The sequence below is a fragment of the Aquarana catesbeiana genome, linkage group LG04, assembly GCF_042186555.1.
Source record: "Aquarana catesbeiana isolate 2022-GZ linkage group LG04, ASM4218655v1, whole genome shotgun sequence".
Lineage (NCBI taxonomy): Eukaryota > Metazoa > Chordata > Amphibia > Anura > Ranidae > Aquarana > Aquarana catesbeiana.
The window spans coordinates 366,297,008-366,319,142 of record NC_133327.1 but is presented as its reverse complement, the minus strand read 5'-3'; the positions used below and the strand labels follow the sequence as shown (position 1 = coordinate 366,319,142).

The following is a 22,135-nucleotide window of genomic DNA, read 5'->3' as shown; positions in this document are numbered from 1 at the left end:
AAATGATCAGTGTATGATTTTAATGATAGGTTTATTTTAACAATGAGAGACAGATCAACAACAACAAAAAATCCAGAAAAATGTATTTCAAAACAGTTATAAATTTATTTGCATTTTAATGAGTGAAATAAGAATTTGACCCCTTTGCAAAACATGACTTAGTACTTGGTGGCACCCAGGACCCAGGACTTTTTGGTCATGCTACATTACCTAAAGTTTTTCCTGAGGGGTGCTATACAGGTCCAAGGGAGTGGAACCCCCTATAATAGGGACCCGGTCCTTGAAGGTTTGCTAACGCAGCCCGCTGTGATGGGTGAAGTTTGGATCTGTCTGTTACAGCAGTATCCTGCAGCGAGGAAAAGGTAAGGGAAGAAGCCTAGGAACTGTAAAAACTCCACCTATGCTTTTTTCTTCCATAAGTAAAATGTTGTCATGCCTAAAGTCTCCACTTGAGGGAGTAAATGTATACCATACTACGTTGCTCCTTCAGTCAGCTCAGAAGTCCCAGCTAAACAACACGTGTGTGATCTCAGAAAGCCAGGGGGGATTCCTCATCCAGAACATTTCCCCCCTGGGTGAAGGGAGGTACAACAGTAGCTTGTATTCCCCCCTCTCGCCCCCCGGGGGTGTGGCGGCAGCTTTCATAAAGTTTATTCCCATTCCCCAAGTTTTTCAAACTTCCCGCCTCAGCCCTTCCTTCCCTCCCTTTCGCTCTGACAAGGAGCGTGTTGAATGCCGCGTTGAATGCCGATTAGATCCGTGTTAGATCCCCCTCCCCCACCTCAGACCCCTTACCAAGGCAACAGCGGGTAGAGGATGAGGTGTTACCCTCAGGCGATCAGGCGGAAAGGCAAACCGATTACTCCTCTACGGAGGAAACAATGATAGATGAACCTTTTTCAGCCTCGCAATCTGAGAGATTGCTGGTACAATCTCTTACGGAGAAGGTTCATGCCTCTTTCAAGCTACCCCTATCAGAGTCAGCTGAAAGTTCTGTTTCTCCTTAGGTTCCTTAAAACCTTCACAGCCTTTTCATGCGTTTCCTGTACATGCATTTCTTGAAAAGCTTATTTATGCTGAATGGGATCACCCGGATAAGCATTTTCTCCCTCCAAAGAGATATACAGCACTCTATCCCATGCAGGAGAAATTCACCAAAAAAAAAAAATGGAATGTACCAGCAGTGGATGCTGCAATTTCCAGTGCGAATAATAGTCTAACTTGCCAGTAGACAATTCACAAATGCTTAAAGATCCAACAGATAAAAGGTTGGAATTTCTGTTAAAATCCTCTTTTTCCTTGGCCAGGGCCGTTACTCAGCCTGCAGTCGCTGCAATAGGCATTTGTCAATCCCTAAAGGACCAGTTTAGACAGGCCCTTAAGGAGGCCCCTGCACAACAGGCCCGCGATTTGGCCAAACTACCAAGGGTGCTATGTTTTGCCATGGAGGTCATCGAAGACTCTATTCACCAGGTGTCCCGCCTTGTGCTTGTGCTAGTACACATGCGTAGGACCCTGTGGTTAAAAAATTGGTCAGCTGAAGCACCTTGCAAAAGGTTTCTGACTAGTTTCCCTTTTCATGGGGATTGACTATTTGGGGATGATTTGGACAAATACATCCAAACGCTTTCTAGTGGGAAGACTACTCTTTTGCAAGTCAAAAGAAAATATAAATGTCCTTTTATTCAAACAGACTCTTTCCCCTGCGCCAGGGGCATCCGCCTCTAGGCAGTGGCGATGGCCTCCACCGTCAGACTCTAGAGGAAAGCCTCAGGGTCAGGCCCAGGCACAGAAGAAGACCTGGGGCCAGAAATCTGCAAAGCAGAATTCTAAAAGCCTCATTATGAAGAGGCGCCCCCACTCGCTAGAGTGATGGGGAAGACTTCTGCAATTTTCAGAAGTCTGACAAGAGGAAATCAGGACAGATGGGTCATCTCCACGGTATTTATAGGATACAAACTAGAATTTTGGGAGTTTCCACCGTCTTGTTTTCTGAGATCAAACGTTCCCAAAGATCCAGGGAAAAATCAATCTCTGTTTAGACCAATTACTGGCTCAAGGGGTGATCATACAGATCCCCACAGAAGAGCAAGGTTTGGGGTTTTATTCAAACCTCTTTATGGTACCAAAAACTGAATGGGGTTGTCAGACCCATTCTAGATCTAAAGAATCTAAATCAGTTCCTGAAGATCCGCTCCTTTCGCATGGAGTCGATCAAGTCAGTAGTTTCTATCCTTCAAGGAGGAGAACTCCTTGTAGGATAAGGAGTTCTCCTCCTTGCCCCCCCACCCCAAAGCACATTGTCCCCATGTTGATGAGGACAAGGGCCTCTTCTCGACAACCCTGGCCATTGGTTGTTAGGGTCTGCGGGCAGGGGGCTTATTAGAATCTGGAAGCCCCCTCTACTAAGGGGGCCCCCCAGATTCCGGCCCCCCACCCTATGTGAATGAGTATGGGGTACATTCTCCACTGATGTCTCCTAGCCCTCTAAGGTTCTTCTCCCTCTGTCTTCTGCCTTTGCTGGGTCTTCTCCACTATCTTCTCGCTCTTTTGCCGGGTCTTCTCTGCTGTCTTCTCCCTCTGTTCTTCTTCCGATGTTGACTCGATGCTCTCTTCTGCTCTAATGCCGGGTGCGCGGTGTGCCACTACTTATTTTGGCATGGGGCGGGGTCACCGGGTGATGACACCCAGAGGCCCTGCCCCTTATGACGTCATTGCCCGGGGCATGATGGGGCGTTGGCGTCATAAGGGGGGGCCTCTGGTGACCCCGCCCCATGCCAGTATAAGTAGTGGTACACTACTGAAGCGTTTGTCGTACCAGTGTGAGCCTGGCCTTAGGCTTTGTTTGTTTGTTAGGCTTTGTTTCCACTACTGCGAGTTTGTTAGGCTTTGTCAAGTCGCATGACAAGTAAAAATCCATGTATTTCAATGGTCCCCATTCTAATTGGTGTGACTCAAGTTGCAGCGATTCCAAAAAAGGTTTTTGTACTACTTTGTTCCGACTTTGGTGCGACTTGTTCTCTCATGGTTCTCACTAGTCACATGACATCGCATCAAAAATCGCATTGCAAAGTCGCACTGTAAATCACGCAACTTTGGGGTCGCAGTAGTGGAAACCTAACCTTAGCCCTGGTTCACATTGATGCTACTTCGAAATTGCGCTACTTCACTTGAAGTAGTGCGATTTCAAAGTAGCAAGGTCAGCGCGATTTCAGGTGCTACTTGATAGACATCTGTGTGGCTTCATGCACAGATGTCTATTGAAGTCGCACCTCAAATTGGCAAAAGTAGTGCAGAAACTACTTTTGCAAATCGGTGCGGCGCTGCAAAATCGGTGTTGCACTGATTGGAACAGTGCCATTGCCTCCAATAGGCTGCGACTTGTCAAATCGCATGACAAATCGCTCCATTGTGAACCTAGGCTGAGGCCTCTTTCACATTTGTACAACTTGTCCTACGACTTGGGACTGCAAAGTCGTAGGACAAGTCGTTCCCCATGATTTCCAATGATTACCATTCATATTAGTACGACTTCAAGTCGTGCCACCTTCAAAGTAGTCCCTGCACTGCTTTGGTCTGACTTTGATGTGAGTTACACAGGCATTCCCTGAAATCGCAGCAAAAATCACGTCAAAATCGCAGCCGCAAAATTACGTGACTTTGAAGTCACGGTAGTGTGAAAGGGTCTGTGAACAATATTTGAGAGAAATAGGCCTTTTGTGTACATAGAAAAAGTCGTAGATCTTTAACCACTTCAATACAGGGCACTTAGACACCTTCCTGCCCAGATCAATTTTCAGCTTTCAGCGCTGTCGCAGTTTGAATGACAATTGAGCGGTCATGCTACACTGTACCCAAACTAAATTTTTATCATTTTGTTCCCACAAATAGAGTTTTCTTTTGGTGGTATTTGATCACCTCTGCTGTTTTTATGCTTTGCTAAACAAATAAAAAAAGACTGAAAATTTTGAAAAAAATAAAAGTTTTGCTTTTGTTTCTGTTAAAAAATTTGTAAATAAGTAAGTTTTCTCTTTCACTGATGGGCACTGATAAGGCGGCACTGACAGGCACTGATACAGTGGCACCGATGAGGTGGCACCAATGAGCGGGCACTGATGGGCACTGATATGCGGCACTGATGGGCACTGGTAGGCGGCACTGATGGGTGGCACTGATATGCAGCACTGATGGGCATTGATAGGCGGCACCGATGGGCACTCATGGGTGGCACTGGTTGGCACTGATGGGCACTGATAGGTGACACTGATGGGCACTGAAAGGCAGCACTGCTGGGCACTGATAGGGTGGCACTGATAGGCGGCACTGATAGGCGGCACTGCTGAGCACTGATAGGCAGCACTGATGGGCACTGATATGTGGCACTGATGGGCACTGATATGCGGCACTGATATGAGGCACTGATAGGCATCCCTGGTGGCACTGCCAGTGGTAGGCATTGGAGTGGGCACTGATTGGCAGCTGCCTGGGCACAGATTGGCAGCTGCCTGGGCACAGATTGGTATTTCCCTGGGGGTCTAGGGGGCATACCTGGTGGTCCAGTGTGGTGGCCATCCTGGTGGTCCTGGGCGGCTTCCCTGGTGGTCCTGGGCGGGATCTGAGGGGGGGGGCTGTGCTGATAAACAATCAGCACAGACCCCCCCTGTCAGGAGAGCAGCCGATCTGCTCTCCTCTACTCGTGTCTGTCAGACGCAAGTGAGGAAAAGCCGATCACCGTCAGATACTCTTTACCTAGATCGGTGTTGCGGGGTGTCAGGGCGCGGAGCGGCTCGATATCCTGATCACGTCATAAGACGTCCGGTCAGGAATATCAAACCACTTTGCCGCCGTCATTTTGTAATAGAGCGGGCGGCAAGTAGTTAAGTTCAGCTCATGATAAATAGGGGCAAACACAAAAGTGTTATAATTTTGCTCAGTGCATATATATATATAGAGAGAGAGAGAGAGAGAGAGAGAGAGAGAGAGAGAGAGAGAGATGTATCTCAATGTGTTTAAAGGGGTTGTAAACCTTCGTGTTTTTTCACCTGAAAAAACACCTGGCAGTGACCCCCCAACTTACCTGAGCCCTGGAACTTGACCCAACGGGGACGCGCTGTCTCTCAGCCCGGGGTTCTCGGCTCTTGATTGGATAGATTGATAGCAGTGCAGCCATTGGCTCTGGGCTGCTGGGGGGCGGGGCCGAGTCATACAATGCTGGACTCGGGAGCGCACCCGCAAGGTAACCCCCTTGGGAGAGCGCTTCTCCTAGGGGTTATCTGATGTGGGAAGGAGCTGCAAGAGCTGCCGGAGGACCCCAGAAGACGATAGTTTGGGGCCACTCTGAGCAAAACGAGCTGCACAGTGGAGGTAAGTATGATATGTTTGTTATTTGAAAAAATAAAAAAACAAACCCTTACAATCACTTTAACTTCTTAAAGTATAAGTTCACTGGTAGGGACAATGAGTTCAGGTGTTGGAGCATTATGTTGTTTTCTATGTTGGAGAATGTAAGCTGAAGACTCACCTTATGAAAATACAGCACCTGGTCATTTTTAAAGATTATGCGGAGAAAACAAGAGGCAAACAGATCCATGGGTGAGAAAAGGAGATGAAACAAGGATGACTTAAAATAAACATTCTCAGTTCTGAAGGAATAAAAAAACATACAAATAAAATATGCTTTGTGAAATTGCTCAGCCGTTGCTGATTTTGAAGCTGCTGAGATAATTAGTAAGCTGTCTTTCCCACAAAGAGAATTAATTAGAGCAAGAAAGGATCCAGCGCATACAAAGCATACCGACAAACCTATGAATACTATGGTGGGTTGCAGAGCTGCCACTAATGTATCATTATGCTGCACAATTTATGACACCATCAATGACTGTCATAGACCAAAATTGTATTCCAGCAGACAAATTGCCCGGTACTGAGAAAGATAATTGGAAATGTTAAAGAAATGACTCATTGAGAAAAAAGGGTCGTCTCTTACACACAGTCTCTTTTTTTATTCGCAGCTATTTATTCTGGTATGTTTAAGGATCAAAACAAAGTAAATATAAAAGAATGTGCACTATAAAAAAAGCACATTTTCAACTCTATTTTAAGGTTACTTTAGGATATGTAAATAATTTAATTGGCACTAATAAAGCAAGTTCAGCCTTCACAACTCCCATTTTAAAGTGGTGTTCCGGCCGAAATTATACTTTTTAAATAAAAATACCCCTATAATATACAAGCTTAATGTATTCTAGTAACGTTAGTCTATAAATGAAGGTCTGTTTTGTTAGTTTATAGCAGTAGTTTGTTATTTTATAAACTTACAGCAGGCTGTGGCCATCTTAAATGTGGGCATCTGAATCCAGACTGTATTTCTTCCTGGATCTCATCCTTGCAGATCTCGCACATGCTCAGTGCAGCACAAGCAGTGTAATAGGTTTCAGGTAAGGTTTCCATAGCAATGGCAGTTTCAGAGGAAGTTGCCGCCCCTTCCCAGAAGGCATTGCAAACAGGAAATGATGCGATGGGCCGCCGCCAGGGAGGAGGAAGTGAAAAATGAACACAGCAGATATACAGTAGGTGCTGAGAAAAAAAAATTTAAAAATATCCAATTTGTTTACAGTGCACAGTTTAGTGAGGGATGCTGAAGAGTTGTAAAAGTGGGTGGAACTCCACTTTAAGTAAAATTTTCTTGATAGAAATAACCTTTTTGTGAAAATTCTAGTTCTCTGATTGTCATTCTAATTCACCAGCTTAAAGTATTACCAAAGTCAAAACTGTTTTTCTTAACCACTCCAGCCCCCAGAGGATTTACCCCCTTCCTGACTAGGCCATTTTTTGCGATCCATCGCTTTAACTGACAATTGCGCGGTCGTGTGACGTTGTACTCAAACAAAATTGATGTCCTTTTTTTTCCCACAATTAGAGCTTTTTTTAAGTGGTATTTGATTGTGGTTTTTAATTTTTGCGCTATAAACAAACAAAGAGTGACAATTTTGAAAAAAACCACAGTTTTTTACTTTTTGCTCTGTATACAGTATATCTCCAATTTTTTTTTAAAAAAAGCTAATTTTTTCCTCAGTTTGGGCCGATATGTAATCTTCTACATGGTAAAAAAAATTGCAATAAGCCTATATGATGTGAATAAGTTATAAAACAGTAATAACTAACTGACTCATAATAAGGAATGATTCCGTATAAGACATATTAATGAGTGACTCAAACATATGTTTAAACAGTGTCCACCAAGTGACAAGTGTGGAGATGAAAATACAAACATAAACTATATCAAGGTGAATCGCTGAAGTAAAAAAACAGTCTTTAAATTTCAGTTCTCTTCTTCAACTTCCACCACACCCGAGTGTTCAGTGATCCCACTCCCTATGAATCCCATGATTAAGTCGGTGTATGATGAAACATGTCGGGGCGTGGCTGTATGACATACCCCACCAGTGACGAGTGACGCTGCCGCATCGTATGAGGAAGTGACACATCGTTAGAGCGGTGAGGCGCCGGATAGGTGAGAGAAGCAGTCTGATGCCTGCACACCTCGGGTCCGCCGTGACCGCATCTCTATGGTAGCTGTTCTTTATGCTGATTGTGCTGTGCTTTGAAGATCAACTTGCTGTGTAATTGATTTTTTTCTTGTTCACATTGGAAATATGTGAGTTTTATACTTTTAATTTGGAGTGCTTTTAATAAAATGTTATACGGTTTTGCACTTTTGGAGTATTTTTTTATTTCACATATGGAACGATCCCTGCACACGATTCTGGCATTTGAACTGCCGATGTGATCCTTGCGATACGATCGTTAATGCTTTTGAGCCCTAACACGAAAGTGTGGGAATTGGAAGTCGGTGAGTGGATTTTCATAGGGAGTGGGATCACTGAACACTCGGGTGTGGTGGAAGTTGAAGAAGAGAACTGAAATTTAAAGACTGTTTTTTTACTTCAGCGATTCACCTTGATATAGTTTATGTTTGTATTTTCATCTCCACACTTGTCACTTGGTGGACACTGTTTAAACATATGTTTGAGTCACTCATTAATATGTCTTATAAGGAATCATTCCTTATTATGAGTCAGTTAGTTATTACTGTTTTATAACTTATTCACATTGTTCAGCGCCACTGTGTTTTTTGATTCACTTAGTCACATTTATTTAAAAACACTTATTTTACAGTATTTTGATTTTTAAAGTGGCAGCTTTTGCAGTAGGGTTTTTTTGTTTAGTTTGTGGCGCAGTGGTGGTGGGTGAGTCAAGGGGGAGTTATTAGCACTCATACTTACCAACAGTTGAATAAGCCTATATGGATTGGTTTGTGCAAAAGGTATAGTGATTACAAAAAAGGTTATTGATTTATGGCATTTTTATTATTCTTTTTTTTTACTAGTAATGGCGGCGATCTGGGATTTTTATAGGGACTGTGAAACTGCGGCGGACACAGACACTTTTGACACTTTTTTGAAACCTTTGACATTTATACAGGGATCAGTGCTATAAATAGCCACTGGTTACTGTATAAATGTCACTGGCAGGGAAGGGGTTAACCCTAGGGGGCGATCAAGGGGTTAAATGTGTTCCCTCAGTGTGGGTTCTAACTGTGGGGTGATGGATACCGATCGCTGTTCCTTTATACTAGGCTCACACGATCTGTCCCCTCTCCCCTGACAGGACGTGGATTTGTGTGTTTACACCCACAGATTCACGTTCCTGCTCTGTCACAAGCGATTGCGGATGCCCAGCGGACATCGCGCCTGCCGGGCATGCGTATTGGCTCCTTAGTGATGCAGCGTGCGCCCCCTATACCCCTTAAAGCAGATGCCCTACAGCTACGGCAATTTGCGCAGGGGAGCCATTTTTCCGCCGTCAGACAGCAGGCAGGTGGCATGTGGTTAAAGGGGTTGTACAGCCTCAAGGTTTTTCACCTTGACGGAGCCAGTTGGAAAATACTTGGCGGAACAGTAACTGCATCGATCTTATCTTAGCTTGGTCCTCTATTTTCACCCTAACAGATACTGTTCTGCTTCCGCAATCTAAGCACTGAAAGTGTGATCTCTACAAATGATCCAGTTGTCATTAGATAGTTTAACTTACGGTCTCAGTAGCTTGGCAGATGCAATCCAAATGACATCTTGCAGTTTGCAGAAAGCTTTAATCCAGACTTTTGAAGATCTTAACAGATAAAAATCAGATAGGCCAAAAAAATCATAGTATATAAAGGAGAAGGGTGGGACTAACTACAGGGGGCATCCTCTAGCTACGGGGTAAGCTAGGGACAAAATGATTCAAGGCAAACAAACAGACATTATTTCAAGTCTTGAACAATTGTGAATCAAGTTCAAACACTACGTGAAGACTCTGTTCCAATAATACCTGAAAGAGAAGAAAAGAGGAGACCATAGAAAAGTAGTGCAAACATTAACATACTGTAAAACGTTTAAAGTTGTTACTGGTATCTTTAAGATGTCACAGAAGACAGTTTATGACAGTGTATTTTCAGAGGGGAAGACAGCTACATGCACCATTTTTCTTACCTCCCTTTGAATCAAGTTCTTAAGAGGGGCAGTCAGCAACATGTCCCAGTCCTGCTTACCTCCCTTTACAATGTAAATCAGGTTCTTCAGAGAGAAAAGCAGCAGCATGCACCAGTTCTTCTTACCTTACTTTAAATCACGTATTTAGAGGGAAGGCAGTAACACACACAAGTCTTTTGGAATGTCCTTTGCAGATGTGCCATCCACAACACTCTTAGTGGTCCTCAACCTTGGTTGCAAAATGATGAACAACATGGACAAGTCTTGAAATAGGTCATACAACAGAAGACCACTTTGAAAAGCATTCAAAGCGGTGAGAACTCAGTCACGCCTTTGACTTCACAGAATTGTTGAGTGTAATGATATTAGCTCTGATTTCTTTTTCTGACTTAGGGTCAATCAGCTCAAATGTAGAGTCAGTGTGTTTTAAGATGGGCTCATCATTTAAGAAATCAGGTGGAGATGACCATGAAATGTCCAGAAATGCAGCATCTGGTACTACATGGGTGTTGCGATCAGCTGGTTGGAAGTCCATAGGCACAAAGCGCAATTGATCGGGATTGGAGAACCTTCTAAAGCGTTCTACTCTGTTACTGACATACATAAAGAACTGTTTGGTTTGGTTGTGTATGTATCCAAACACTATCTTGTTGTTTGTGTAAACCTGAAAGGAGTCTATCTCAAAGTATATTTCACATTTTATGGGCTTTTTTATAGGCTTATCAATTTCAACAGCTAATATGGCTGCACAGAGTTCAAGCCTTGGCATGGTATGTGCTGGTTTGGGAGTAAACTTGGCCTTACCAAGGACAAAACCCACACTTACTTTGTCTCTTAGAGCTATAACTATTATGTAGGCTACCACAGCTATTGCTGCAATGGAAGCATCAGAGAAAACATGGATCTCTGTTCTGGTGGCATTCGTTAGGGATGCAGAAATGTAAGAACGCAGCAACTGAAGTTGTACTAGGGCTTTCAGGGACTCTCTCTATGATTCCCATAGAAATGGGAATAATTGGGTGTCCCAATCTGTGTTTTCAGAAGAAAGCTGTCCTAGAAGTATCTTACCCTGAAGTGGAAAGGGTGCGATGAAACCTTGAGGTTCATAGATGCTGTTCACAGCAGACAAAAGTTGTTTTGTGAAGGGATTGTCATAAGTTGATACTTGAAATGTAAATGTGTTTTGTTTGACATCCCAAAGCAATTCAAGCCTAATGCCATGTACACACGGGCGGACTTTTCGACTGGACTGGTCCGACGGACTGAATCCGGCGGACAATCCGACCGTGTATGGGCTCCATCGGACCTGCAGCTGACTTTAGATTTGGAACATGTTTCAAATTTGTCCGACTGACTCGTGTCCGGGTGAAAAATCCGCTCGTCTGTATGCTAGTCCGACGGACGAAAACCCACACTAGGGCAGCTATTGGCTACCGGCTATCAACTTCCTTATTTTAGTCCGGTCGTACGTCATCACGTATAAATCCGTCGGACTTTGGTGTGATCGTGTGTAGTCAAGTCCGTTCATTCAAAAGCCCATCAGAAGTCGGTCAAAAGTCCATTGAAAGTCCAACAGAAAGTCCGTCGGATCAGTTCAGTTGGAAAGTCCGCCCGTGTGTACGCGGCATAAGTTGTGTAATGGAAAGATCCGTTCCTAGCTTGAATCCCTTTACACTAACAGCAGAGTCATCAGACGGTAAGGCTTTCATTACCTTGTCACTGTTAGGTTTAACTTAGACGTGCAGTTGGAGGGCGGCAAAAATGTGTGGTTGAGCCACATTTTTTGCTGTCATCAACTGCCACCCCTTAAGCTCCAATAGGCAGTGGATGGGGGTGTTTACATGCCACAGTCATGATTCTTTGCTTTGTGTCCACGGCAAAGTTTATCTGATACACACTCAAGCAAATGGGGAAGTGCTGCAAACACCCTGCAACCATATGCATTGAACACTGTTGCGACGCTTTTGTAAACAAAAATGGGGTTAAAAAATTGAGTTAATGCCTCCTCACTCTCGGTCAGTAACCCGAATGTGCATTTAGATACACGTCTAAATCTACCATTAGAGACAATTTTAAAAAGCCTGAGGGTGGCAGTGTTAAGCATATTCTGTGTTCTTTTGAGACCAATTGAGACCGGTTCATCTTTTGTAGACAGAGATGTGAGCCCGTCCTCTATGTAGGAATTCTTTTCCACAAATTCTTGGGCATCAGATCCAAATTCTTTTTTCACCTTCTTGAGTTGTCATTCTCATCCTATAATTTGCTACAGCAGGGCTATTACCAAAAACATGTACTTTAATTCGGTAGTTTATGACTTTGTTGCTGACTTTGTTGCTGACGTTGTTGCGATACCAACAAAACCTGAGGATGTTTCTGTTGTCTTTTTGAAAGTTGAAACAGTGGAACATTTGCTGAATGTCGGCCATAACAGCAACTGGATCTTATCTGAAGTGAAGCAAAATTCTTATAAGGTTGTTGTTTAGATTAGGCCTGGTGAGAAGGACATCACGGAAGGGAGCACTTTAGTCGAAGACCACCCTGATCTGGTTTGCAAGAATGGTACACACCAAAGTATGTTAGGTACCAACATTCCTCTCTTTCCCTAGAAGGTGGTGGGGGCTCAGCATGATCTCTCGCAAACACCTTCTACATAAAGTCAACAAAGTGTTTTTTCATCTCAGGTTTTCCGTTAAGGGTTTATTGTAAAAAAAATAAACTGTTTTTAGGAACTTCTTGTCTTCCATAGTGGCTGCTAACACATTGTCTTTAGTTTTTACATCAAACACTGTGGTGCTGACATTATCATCCCAGAAACGAAGGAATTTGCTGTTGCCTTGTGTGAGGAACTTTTGAGTGCCTTTACTGCAAAGTCTCTCCTCAACATGGTATTGATGTGGGCACTGCCCGAAACAGGTAATGTGACCATTTAGCAGGATGCGCGTATTGAAAGACGAAACTGTGGAAGACCCCCTGACATTACCCAGACATGTTGCCTAACATGGCACAGCCTAGGTCTACTCGTTGGGCACATCGTGCATCAAGTGGCCTGTTTTTTGGGGACCGGAATGTCTCTGCTGAGAAGCAGAAGAATATCGGCATTTCTGTCAAGAGCTGGTAGATGGTCAGCTATGCCCCTTAAGTGAGAGTGGTGAGAGGCAGCTGCAAGACTAGGGATCTCCTCTCTGTTGGTTGGAATCTGGTTACACTTGAGTGTGGGCAGTGGGATGCATATACTGCCATTCAGGGGAGCTACTACAAAACAAGTGGCTCTCCTGGCGTCTCCAGTTATGTATAACAGGTCAAAAGGCTTTGCAAGAGACCTGTTATTCTGAATAGTATATAGTCTTACAGCCTTTTCAGGTTTACCTTTGGGTTATGTACGAACTAAGCATATTTTCACACAGCATTTGTCAGAGACTTTTTAGACATTCTTTTTCTATTTTGACCTGCTAGGAAGTCTGTTGTTTTTCTTTGTTGTTTCTCTCTTGCAGATGTATCAGTTACAGGGATGAGAAAAAACATTTAAGACTGGCATGGGTGCTTACAATGATCAGATCAAAAGGAAAAAATCTGTTACTGTAACTGCTTATAAACTATTGGCTGGAGGTTGGCTTTAAATTGTTAGTGTATTTAAATGTTCAAGTACAGCTAACACCCCCCCCCCCCGTTCCCCAGACTGACGATATTGCTGTCCAAAGGTATGTCTGTTGCTCCTTCATTCACAATGCAAGCACCCTAAGGCAGCAAGTGTGTTACTGGCCAGATCACCAGGTGAAAACAAAGGGGAAAAAAAGCCTTAAAAAACTGATGCAACCGCCACATGTAATGATTGATAAGCTGCAAAATATTACATTTTTAGGTTTAGTGGGAAGTGTCCTTCGCGCTCGTCGGATGATAGCCGTAAAGGATATGTAAATATTCTCTATATTTGTATAAAGTAAAAACTTGAAAAGCACATTAAAAATTGAATAAGAATATTGCAGCAAAATGAGGGTGTTCACACCAACACTTAATCAAGTAGATATTGTAATATATTTTGCGCAATATTATAAGTGAATAAGAATCAAAATAGTGAAGTAGTGGTAAAGAAATAAATGAGTGACAATGGTGATAGTGATGGATATAGCCTTTACTGCAGGGACCTATTGTTTCTACATTGCAGTCAATTGCTATAACCACTATCTCCTATAGGTGACGATATATAATGCAAATAGTATATCCAGGTGACCGTGTTGTATGTTTAGAAAAATACATTAAAAAATACATAAATATAAGCTGCTCATGCCACTTGCACTTCATTGCTTATGTATTTTTCTAAACATACAACACGGTCACCTGGATATACTATTTGCATTATATATTGTCACCTATAGGAGATAGTGGTTATAGCAATTGACTGCAATATAGAGACAATAGGTCCCTGCAGTAAAGGCTATATCCATCACTATCACCATTGTCACTAATTTATTTCTTTAACACTACTTCACTATTTTGATTCTTATTCACTTATAATATTGCGTGAAATATATTACAATATCTACATTTTTAGGTTTGGGTTTAATACTGTTTTAGATGCAGCCACCAGAAGGTGACACCTTTAATTGTGACCTCCACTACTTCAACTTGAAGTGTTACGCCCCACCTATAGGTTATACTATACAATAAAAATGGCCCGTAACATTGCCTCCATTGGTTTGTGGATAGCAAGAAACAACTAAATAATCATTCAAGCTGATTTCCAAGTATGGCATTTTTACATAATTTTATTAGTGCAGCTTGGACCAATGTAGGTATGCATATACCATATCTGTGGGATACCTCCTGAAGCTGGTAATCACTGTAGTAGACACCACTTCTACAGTGACCTCCACCGATTGGATGAAGTGGAGATGTGAGGTAGTGATGTTATGCTCTCCATCTCATCCAATCAGAGAACACTTTGTATTCATTGAGAAAATGCAAAGCATTCTCTAAATAGCGCCTGTGCCGATCAGCTGACTGCCTGTGTTTACAATGCAGCTGGGCAGCCACTCGGCATGGGACCCAGAAGCTAGTGGAGATAGCTGAAGTAGCAGTGTGAGTAGCATGGGTATAAGATATACATAGTTACATTGGTCCAAGCTGGATCAATGTAATTATGTAGAAATATCTATACTATGAATCCTCCTTTAAGAATTGAAACCATAATTGTATATGCCAGAAGCTGGACTGAGAAGACATCTTACAGCAGTTAGATCAAAGTCAGACCATTCTCTAATGCCCATAACCTGCTCACATACACAAAGCATTTGTAAGCTACTTTCAGGTTCAATGTTATGTTTAATAAACTTTAAAATCGTTTTCATCAGACCACATTGTATTAGACTATTAAATATATTAAACAAAGCAACGCTTATTTTCCATTTATGCAGATAATTGTCCAACATGTTCAAGTAAAATTTCTTGTTGTGAGATTGTAAATGGTAGGAATCTGAATGGCTGATAAACTGGATCCTTCTAATCACTGCTCTTCTGTCTTCATGTACACTGCATGTTTACCCCAGACTGTGGAATGTGCTCTGACTCCTACTAAACTGACAGCAGGATAAGTGTGTGTAATAAAGTAATGGCAATGTTGCTGTTTTGCAGTGTCTGCTTCATTTGAGGGAAAGCAGCATCTCCTCAGCCTGCCTGTGGTGAACAGCATAGGGTATGTCCTGCGCTTCCTAAAAAAGCTCTGCCGCAGCCTGATCTGTGACAATCTGTTCAGCAATCAGCCCTTTGTACAGTACAGCTCCACTTCAGACAACCCCAAGGAATATGACACTGGCAGGATGGAGACAGGTAGGTCTCTCATTTCAAGGAATCCTTGTCAGTGATGAGTAAATTCATTCACAAGTAAGGAAAATCAGTGAACTGCATTTTCCCTTTTATTCACCTATGTATGCATGCAGTTCTATCCATACTGAAAACAATAATACAGTTCATGGATCACAATTGCACTGGTTTCTTCTCTGCACCTGTGAGTGAGCCAGGTCAATGTGCAAATAACGTATATCTAAAGCCCAAACATTATTTTTTTTAATTTTGGATACAATAGTGACAGGGGCGTAACTAGAAATCACAGGGTCCCATAGCAAAATGTTGTATGCCCCCCCCCCCCCCCCAAAAAAAAATTAACAATGAATGTTGGCCCTTCAATCATTACGGCACCATGGTTGGTATGGTGTCAGGATGATTGAACACACATTATTTCTATTATTACATCGTTATATAAAATGAAATAGTTCAACTCACCATAATGCAGAATCAGTGGGAACCCTGAGCGTGTCACTTGCCAACGTCACCTGCCACAAGTTGCGGATTGTCCACTTGCCACGTCACCTGCCACACGTTGCAAATTGTCCACTTGCCACATCACCTGCCACAAGTTGCGGATTGTCACCTGCCACAAGTTGCAGATTGTCACCTGCCACAAGTTGCGAATTGTCACTCGCCACTTCACCTGCCACACATTGCAAATTGCCCACTTGCCACGTTACCTGCCACACATTGCGGATTGTCCACTTGCCACGTCACTTGACACATGTTGCAGATTGTCACTTGCCACGTCACCTGCCACATGTTGCAAATTGTCCACATGCCACATCACCTGCCACACATTGCGGATTGTACATTTGCCACGACACCTGCCACATGTTGCAAATTATCCACTTGCCACATCACCTGCCACACGTTGCAAATTATCCACTTGCCACATCACCTGCCACATGTTGCAAATTGTCACTTGCCACGTCACCTGCCACACGTTGCAAATTGTCCACTTGCCACGTCATCTGCCACACATTGCGGATTGTCCACTCGCCACGTCACCTGCCACACGTTGCAAATTATTCACTTGCCACGTCACCTGCCACACATTGCGGATTGTCCACTTGCCACATCACCTGCCACACGTTGCAAATTGTCACTTGCCATGTCACCTGCCACACGTTGCAAATTGTCCGCTTGCCACGTCATCTGCCACACATTGCGGATTGTCCACTTGCCACGTCACCTGCCACACGTTGCAAATTATTCACTTGCCACGTCACCTGCCACACATTGCGGATTGTCCACTTACCACAAGTTGCGGATTGTCACTTGCCACGTCACCTGCCACACATTGCAAATTTCCCACTTGCCACGTCACCTGCCACACATTGCGGATTGTCCACTTGCCATGTCACCTGCCACACATTGCGGATTGTCCACTTACCACGTCACCTGCCACAAGTTGCAGATTGTCACTTTCCTGCTAAGGTGGGGAATGGGGATTGACACTTCCTGTTTCCCAGTCTGAGTCAGGCAGCAGAGAGAGGATGTAATCTCTCTGCTGCCTGCACAGTGAGTGAGGACGGAACTGCCAGGATGCAGGGCGGGCCCCGGGCAGTCAGAGATGATGTCATCTCTCTGCTCCGCCACCTGCTGATTGGCCAGTCCACCCACCGAGACTCCCAGCTGGCAGTGTCCCGTACGTTCCCTCACCCGCCCGCCAAGCCGCCCAGCTGCGTCCGCTCGCACAGTCAATGTGACTGTACGAGCGCCGAACGGAAGGGCAGCTCGACGGCTCACCTGATGCCCGCTCACTTGCACACCGACTCACGGGGCCCTACTCAGCTGCGGGGTGCCATAGCGCCCGTGTGGGTCGCAATGGCGGTAGTTCCACCACTGAATAGTGAGAGGGTTAAGCCCCATACACACTATCAGATTTTCTGCTGATTTTTTCCTTCAGATTTACCAAAACCATATAATATGAGGTCAAACCTTAGGAGTTTCAATTTGTATGCAATCAGGCAGGCTCTTGCACTACATGTCTTTGGTAAATCTGAAGACAAAAATCAGCAGAAAATCTGATAGTGTATATGGGGCTTTAGAATCCCTTTTATTATTATATCCTGCTGTCTGTGTCACCATCCAGGTGATTCACTCTCTCTGTTTGTCCTAGTGACCACTGTCATCGACTGCAAAAGTTCTAGTGAGGACTCTTGTTCCAGTGACATCGAAGAGGGCATTTCCCTAACTTGGGAGAGATTTCTTCTCACTTACTTACAGGAGAGAAAGTCATGAGAAATATCCACAGATGGCAAAAACGAAAAAAAACCTGGCATCCCCATGAGAATAAAAAGTTTGGCTTTAGATATAATTTAAGTAGGATTGCACCGATACTGTTTTTCTTTATCGGCGAGTATGAGTGCCGATACTTTCCGCCAAGTACTCGCCCATACCAAGTGCCGACACTGTGCAGTGCGATTTGCATTAAAAAAAAAAAAAATTGGTACAAATCGCACTACAAAGAATCACATGCAATTTGAACAGGAATGTGGTGTGATTCCTGTCCGAATCTAATGCGATTTCCCCCACTGCTCCTGTGTGTAAGTATAGAAAGGGAAAAGCGCCTTCAGCGGCCGTGATTTGCTATCATCAACGGGACCGGGACACCTAGGCAGATTTTGCATTTGGCTAGATATGTACTGTGAGTTCTAACATTTTAAATAAACTGCCCACTAGTTGGCACTTTTTCCTTTCTATACACACATACACACACAGGAGCAGTGGAGGAAATGTTCAGACCGGAATCACACCGCATCCCTGTTCAAATCTCATGCTACTCTTTGCAGTACATTTTGCACCCATTCATTTTGTATTGACACAAAATGCACCGCAAAGTATCAGTTTCGGTATCAGGAGCATTTGCGCAAGTACCAATACTTGCACAAATGCTTGGTATCAGTGCACCCCTAATTTTAGGCGCATTAAGAATTAGCCATTCTGGGATTCTCTTTCTTGTATCATCACCATATTGCTTCCAATTTTTGTACCACCAAATGTAAAAATATTATGTGTAGTATAATAACAAGCACATAGCAAGCATACATGATCCAAATGTATTTTTTTTTTACTAAAAGGGAATCTTTCAAGACAGGGATATGTAAGTTGCAATTGCCAACTTGTTATTAAAGATGCATGCTCCAGACCTGTCACTTCTATCCTTACTTTATTATTTAGTGAGTTAGCGAGCTGGAAAAAGCATTTCTATATTAGATGTCTATCACCTGATATGCACAAGCTTGTCCCAGGTCAATGGTTCACCAAATAAGGGTACATTTACATCAGAATTTGTGTGCGGCTAGAGTTGGCCACCAGCAAGAATGAATAGATTCATGCCAGCGGTTGTAATCGCTGCTTGCACACACCCCCTGGAATTCATAAAGACTGGTGCACACAGATTTCGTGAAAGTGTCTCTTGTGTGTTTGAAAAGTGGTGCAGCATTTGCCAAATTCATGTACCTGTCTAGAACATGTACTTGCATTTGGAGCATGCTGCGCCACTTTTAGATTGCACACAAGGCACTTTCACAAAATCTGTGACAGTTTCTTTCTTTGTACACAAAAAGAGAGTTGATCTTAATTAGCTCCACTCTTGTAAGATGCGAACAGCAGTTTATTTTGAACTTGGTGCACTCAGTATGCCACGATGTAAAAATTTTGTATCTTAGAATTACCTGAATTTTGGTACACGAGTCGCTGTCAGAACCAGAAATGTTGCAATTGCTTCATGAATTTGTCACAACACATTAACAAGAGGGATTAATGCCAGAAAAGTGGTGCAGCAGCTTTATTGAATTCCCCCCAGTGTGTGCCAACAGCTGCAATCATCAGCTACTCTGTACAAATCAATGGCCATCACTGCTGCTGTTCACATGTAAATTGCTCATCTAAGTGGTGATATGGAAAAAGAGCCTCCAACCAACACAATGGACACAGCCAGTGTGCATCCAGGGTTGGAGTTTCTGCAGAGTTTTGGCTGCACACAAACCTGTCACAGCTAATCGGCCAGTTTGTGTGTGGCCATAGCACAGATTGTTGCTGCATCCTGAAGTGGCGTTATCTGTTTCTACATACAGCAAATTATCTGCGGCTAAACTGTCTTGTGAATGTAGTCTAATAAAGAAAGTTTCAGAGTGACAGCTTTGGAGAATTCTTTTCAAATTATTAGGAAATTGAAGTGAATATCCACTCTTTTTTCGTGTGAACATTACCAACTTCTTTAGTAAATCAGCCTCAACCTCCTAAATTTTGTAGTATAATTTGTGGTTTATTGAGCAGAGGTACACCTTTTGGTGTTTTCCAGGGGAATGACCCTGTAATTGGATGTTGATGAACTGAAACTATTTATTAGAGTGTGTGGAATGTGCATTACTAGGAATCACCAAAATATTCACCATCACCTATGACAGTGGTCTCCAAAGTGTGACCTGGGGGGGGGGGGGTCAGATGTGGCCCTTTAATTGCTTTTATCCGGGGCAATATTGTATCCTCTGACACCAATGATAGGGCATAATTTCCCCCACTGACACCTATTAAGGGGCACAAATCCTCCCAATGACACCAATAATGGGGCATAGTTCCTCCTTTGCTGCTATTTCGAATTGCGGCAATTCCACCTGCGATTGAGAACGCGGAGATGTGAACGGAGCCTTAGAAAAATAATTACACATCATTGTTTAGGAGCTAGAATTTAAATACAATGAGCAAATGCTTTGTTTAACATTGTTAAAGACTTTGGCTGTTCGTGTTCAAGCACTGATGTATCTCTTAGCAGAAACTGTCATACCAGAAGATTACCTGGTAGACCCTGTGAATACAAAACGATACAGTGTTGATCCTTCTGATTCCGCCTTCAACTATATGAGTTCCCTATACCCTGGAAGACAGAGCAATGGAGAAGGACGTCTAAGTGGTGGAGGTGGGGGAAGCTCTTCATGCAATCACCGGTCAAGTCAGATGTCTTCAGGAGGGCAAGCATCAACAGGTTTAAGACGCCAAACATCAAGTCCTACTAGAAGTGGAAGCTACCTTGAGGGAAACAGAAGTGGTAACAAATCAAACTGTTTGCTTACTTAAATAGTAATTAGACAAGTAATTGTGAATAGAAAGCAGCAAATTTATTATAAACCCTTTTCCTTCTTTAAACATAATTGTATATGAAAATCTACCACTATGACTTATATTCTGTAAAGACAAAAAGCCTACTAGGTAGTGTAAATTGCTGTGTCTTATTGCCTTTCTACACTGCTGGGTAAGGTCACTAATCCTTTGAAATATATTTATAAATAATTTGCAAAACTATTGTTCTTTGTTCTATAAAGCTGCATTCACATGTGTTCTATGCAAATGATGGCAAAACTAATGTTGTTAGGATATTTTCTCTCAAGTGAAATGTTAATTTTCATGTTCAATAGAGTGATTTAAAAAAAATTCCATTATTGCCACTAGAAGAAGCTAACAATCATAGTATATAAGTATACAGTATATGTGTTACTTTCCTGATTCACTCTATTGTGTGTGAAGAATAACATTCAACCTGGAGACAAAATAGCCTAACAATTGGTTTTGTCCCTATTCATACAGAATTAATGTACATGCAATTTCGCAAGGAAGAAGAGCTCTACAATTTTTTTTATAAATATACTCTAATAGTTTAAATTATAGTTAAATAGATTCTTGCTTTTTTGTGTATCAATTTGGCCTAATTGTCCCCTTCGGCAGTTACACAGGATAAATAGTTCTGCAAACTTTTTATAAATACACCTCATAGATTGTTGCTTTTGATTTGTCTTACAATTTGGTTTGATTGTGTGACATGTCTAAACCTCTTTCAGCAGAGGTAGTGCGCGAATGAGCCAACCAGGAAAGATCTTTCATATAAACGACCTTACCACAAACATACACATGCGTGTCTCAGCCTAAAGGGCAAGAAGAATAATACTCATCAGTCTCCCCCAATCAGGGCAAAACATTGGCGGTTTGCCAGAAAATCAATACTAATATATTCTTACCCCAGAATGGCCAAGGTAGATCTGTCAAGGTCAAGGAGTACATAGAGATCTCTGATTGTTGTCCAATCTGGCTACAACCAACCACATCAGCTGAAGTTGATCTTATTTCTACCTCACTTTTGGGAGTGACCCATTTCGTTCTAACTCACTGTCTGCCTATTTGAACTACTTTATATGTGATACATTTATTTGTGTTTATTACTATTTATGTTCAGGCCTTTTTAACTTACTGTTTTTAAGATAGTTTGTTGTTTTTAGCGCTACACATTTTTTGCATATATCCATCTGTCTGGCAACGATTCTAGTTGTGGTGTGAGCAGCTCATACGATTATATGATTTTCTATGATCATTTAGAGTAAGCGCAAATTTAATATTGGTGCAATTTTTAGTGTTATTTCTATAAGCAACTTCATTTAAGTGGTGCTAAGACAATCACTTACATTTTAATAGTTACTCTTCACAATTTACTGATTTATCCACCTTCCTATGCCAATTCTTGTCTGTTGCAGTTGTATGCTATTAAATTAATTGTATTTTTTTATTGAACTCCAGACACAATAATCCCCATTATATATTCCTTATTAGCCGAAAAGTATATAATTCCTCTTTATGAGCACCAAATGCCTTTTGGAAACCAGGTATTAACTTGTAAAATTATCAGTGACATCAGCACTATTGGGTTGATTTACGTTAGCTTTTTTTAGGTTTTTTTTTCAATGGATCAAAAACGTTAAAAAAAA

The 22,135-nt window shown here is 42.5% G+C and overlaps 1 protein-coding gene across 4 annotated transcripts in view; it reads left to right on the top strand.

Moving 5' to 3' along the window:
* Positions 1-22,135, top strand: part of SCML4 (Scm polycomb group protein like 4) — a 200,375-nt gene that overhangs the window by 154,976 nt on the left and 23,264 nt on the right. For 3 of the 4 annotated variants that reach the window (XM_073627032.1, XM_073627030.1, XM_073627033.1), the window contains 2 exons: positions 15,162-15,356; positions 20,155-20,430. In XM_073627032.1, coding sequence (XP_073483133.1) covers positions 15,162-15,356; positions 20,155-20,430 — 471 coding nt within the window. The remainder of the gene's footprint in view (positions 1-15,161; positions 15,357-20,154; positions 20,431-22,135) is intronic. The other variant, XM_073627031.1, reaches the window with a different exon arrangement.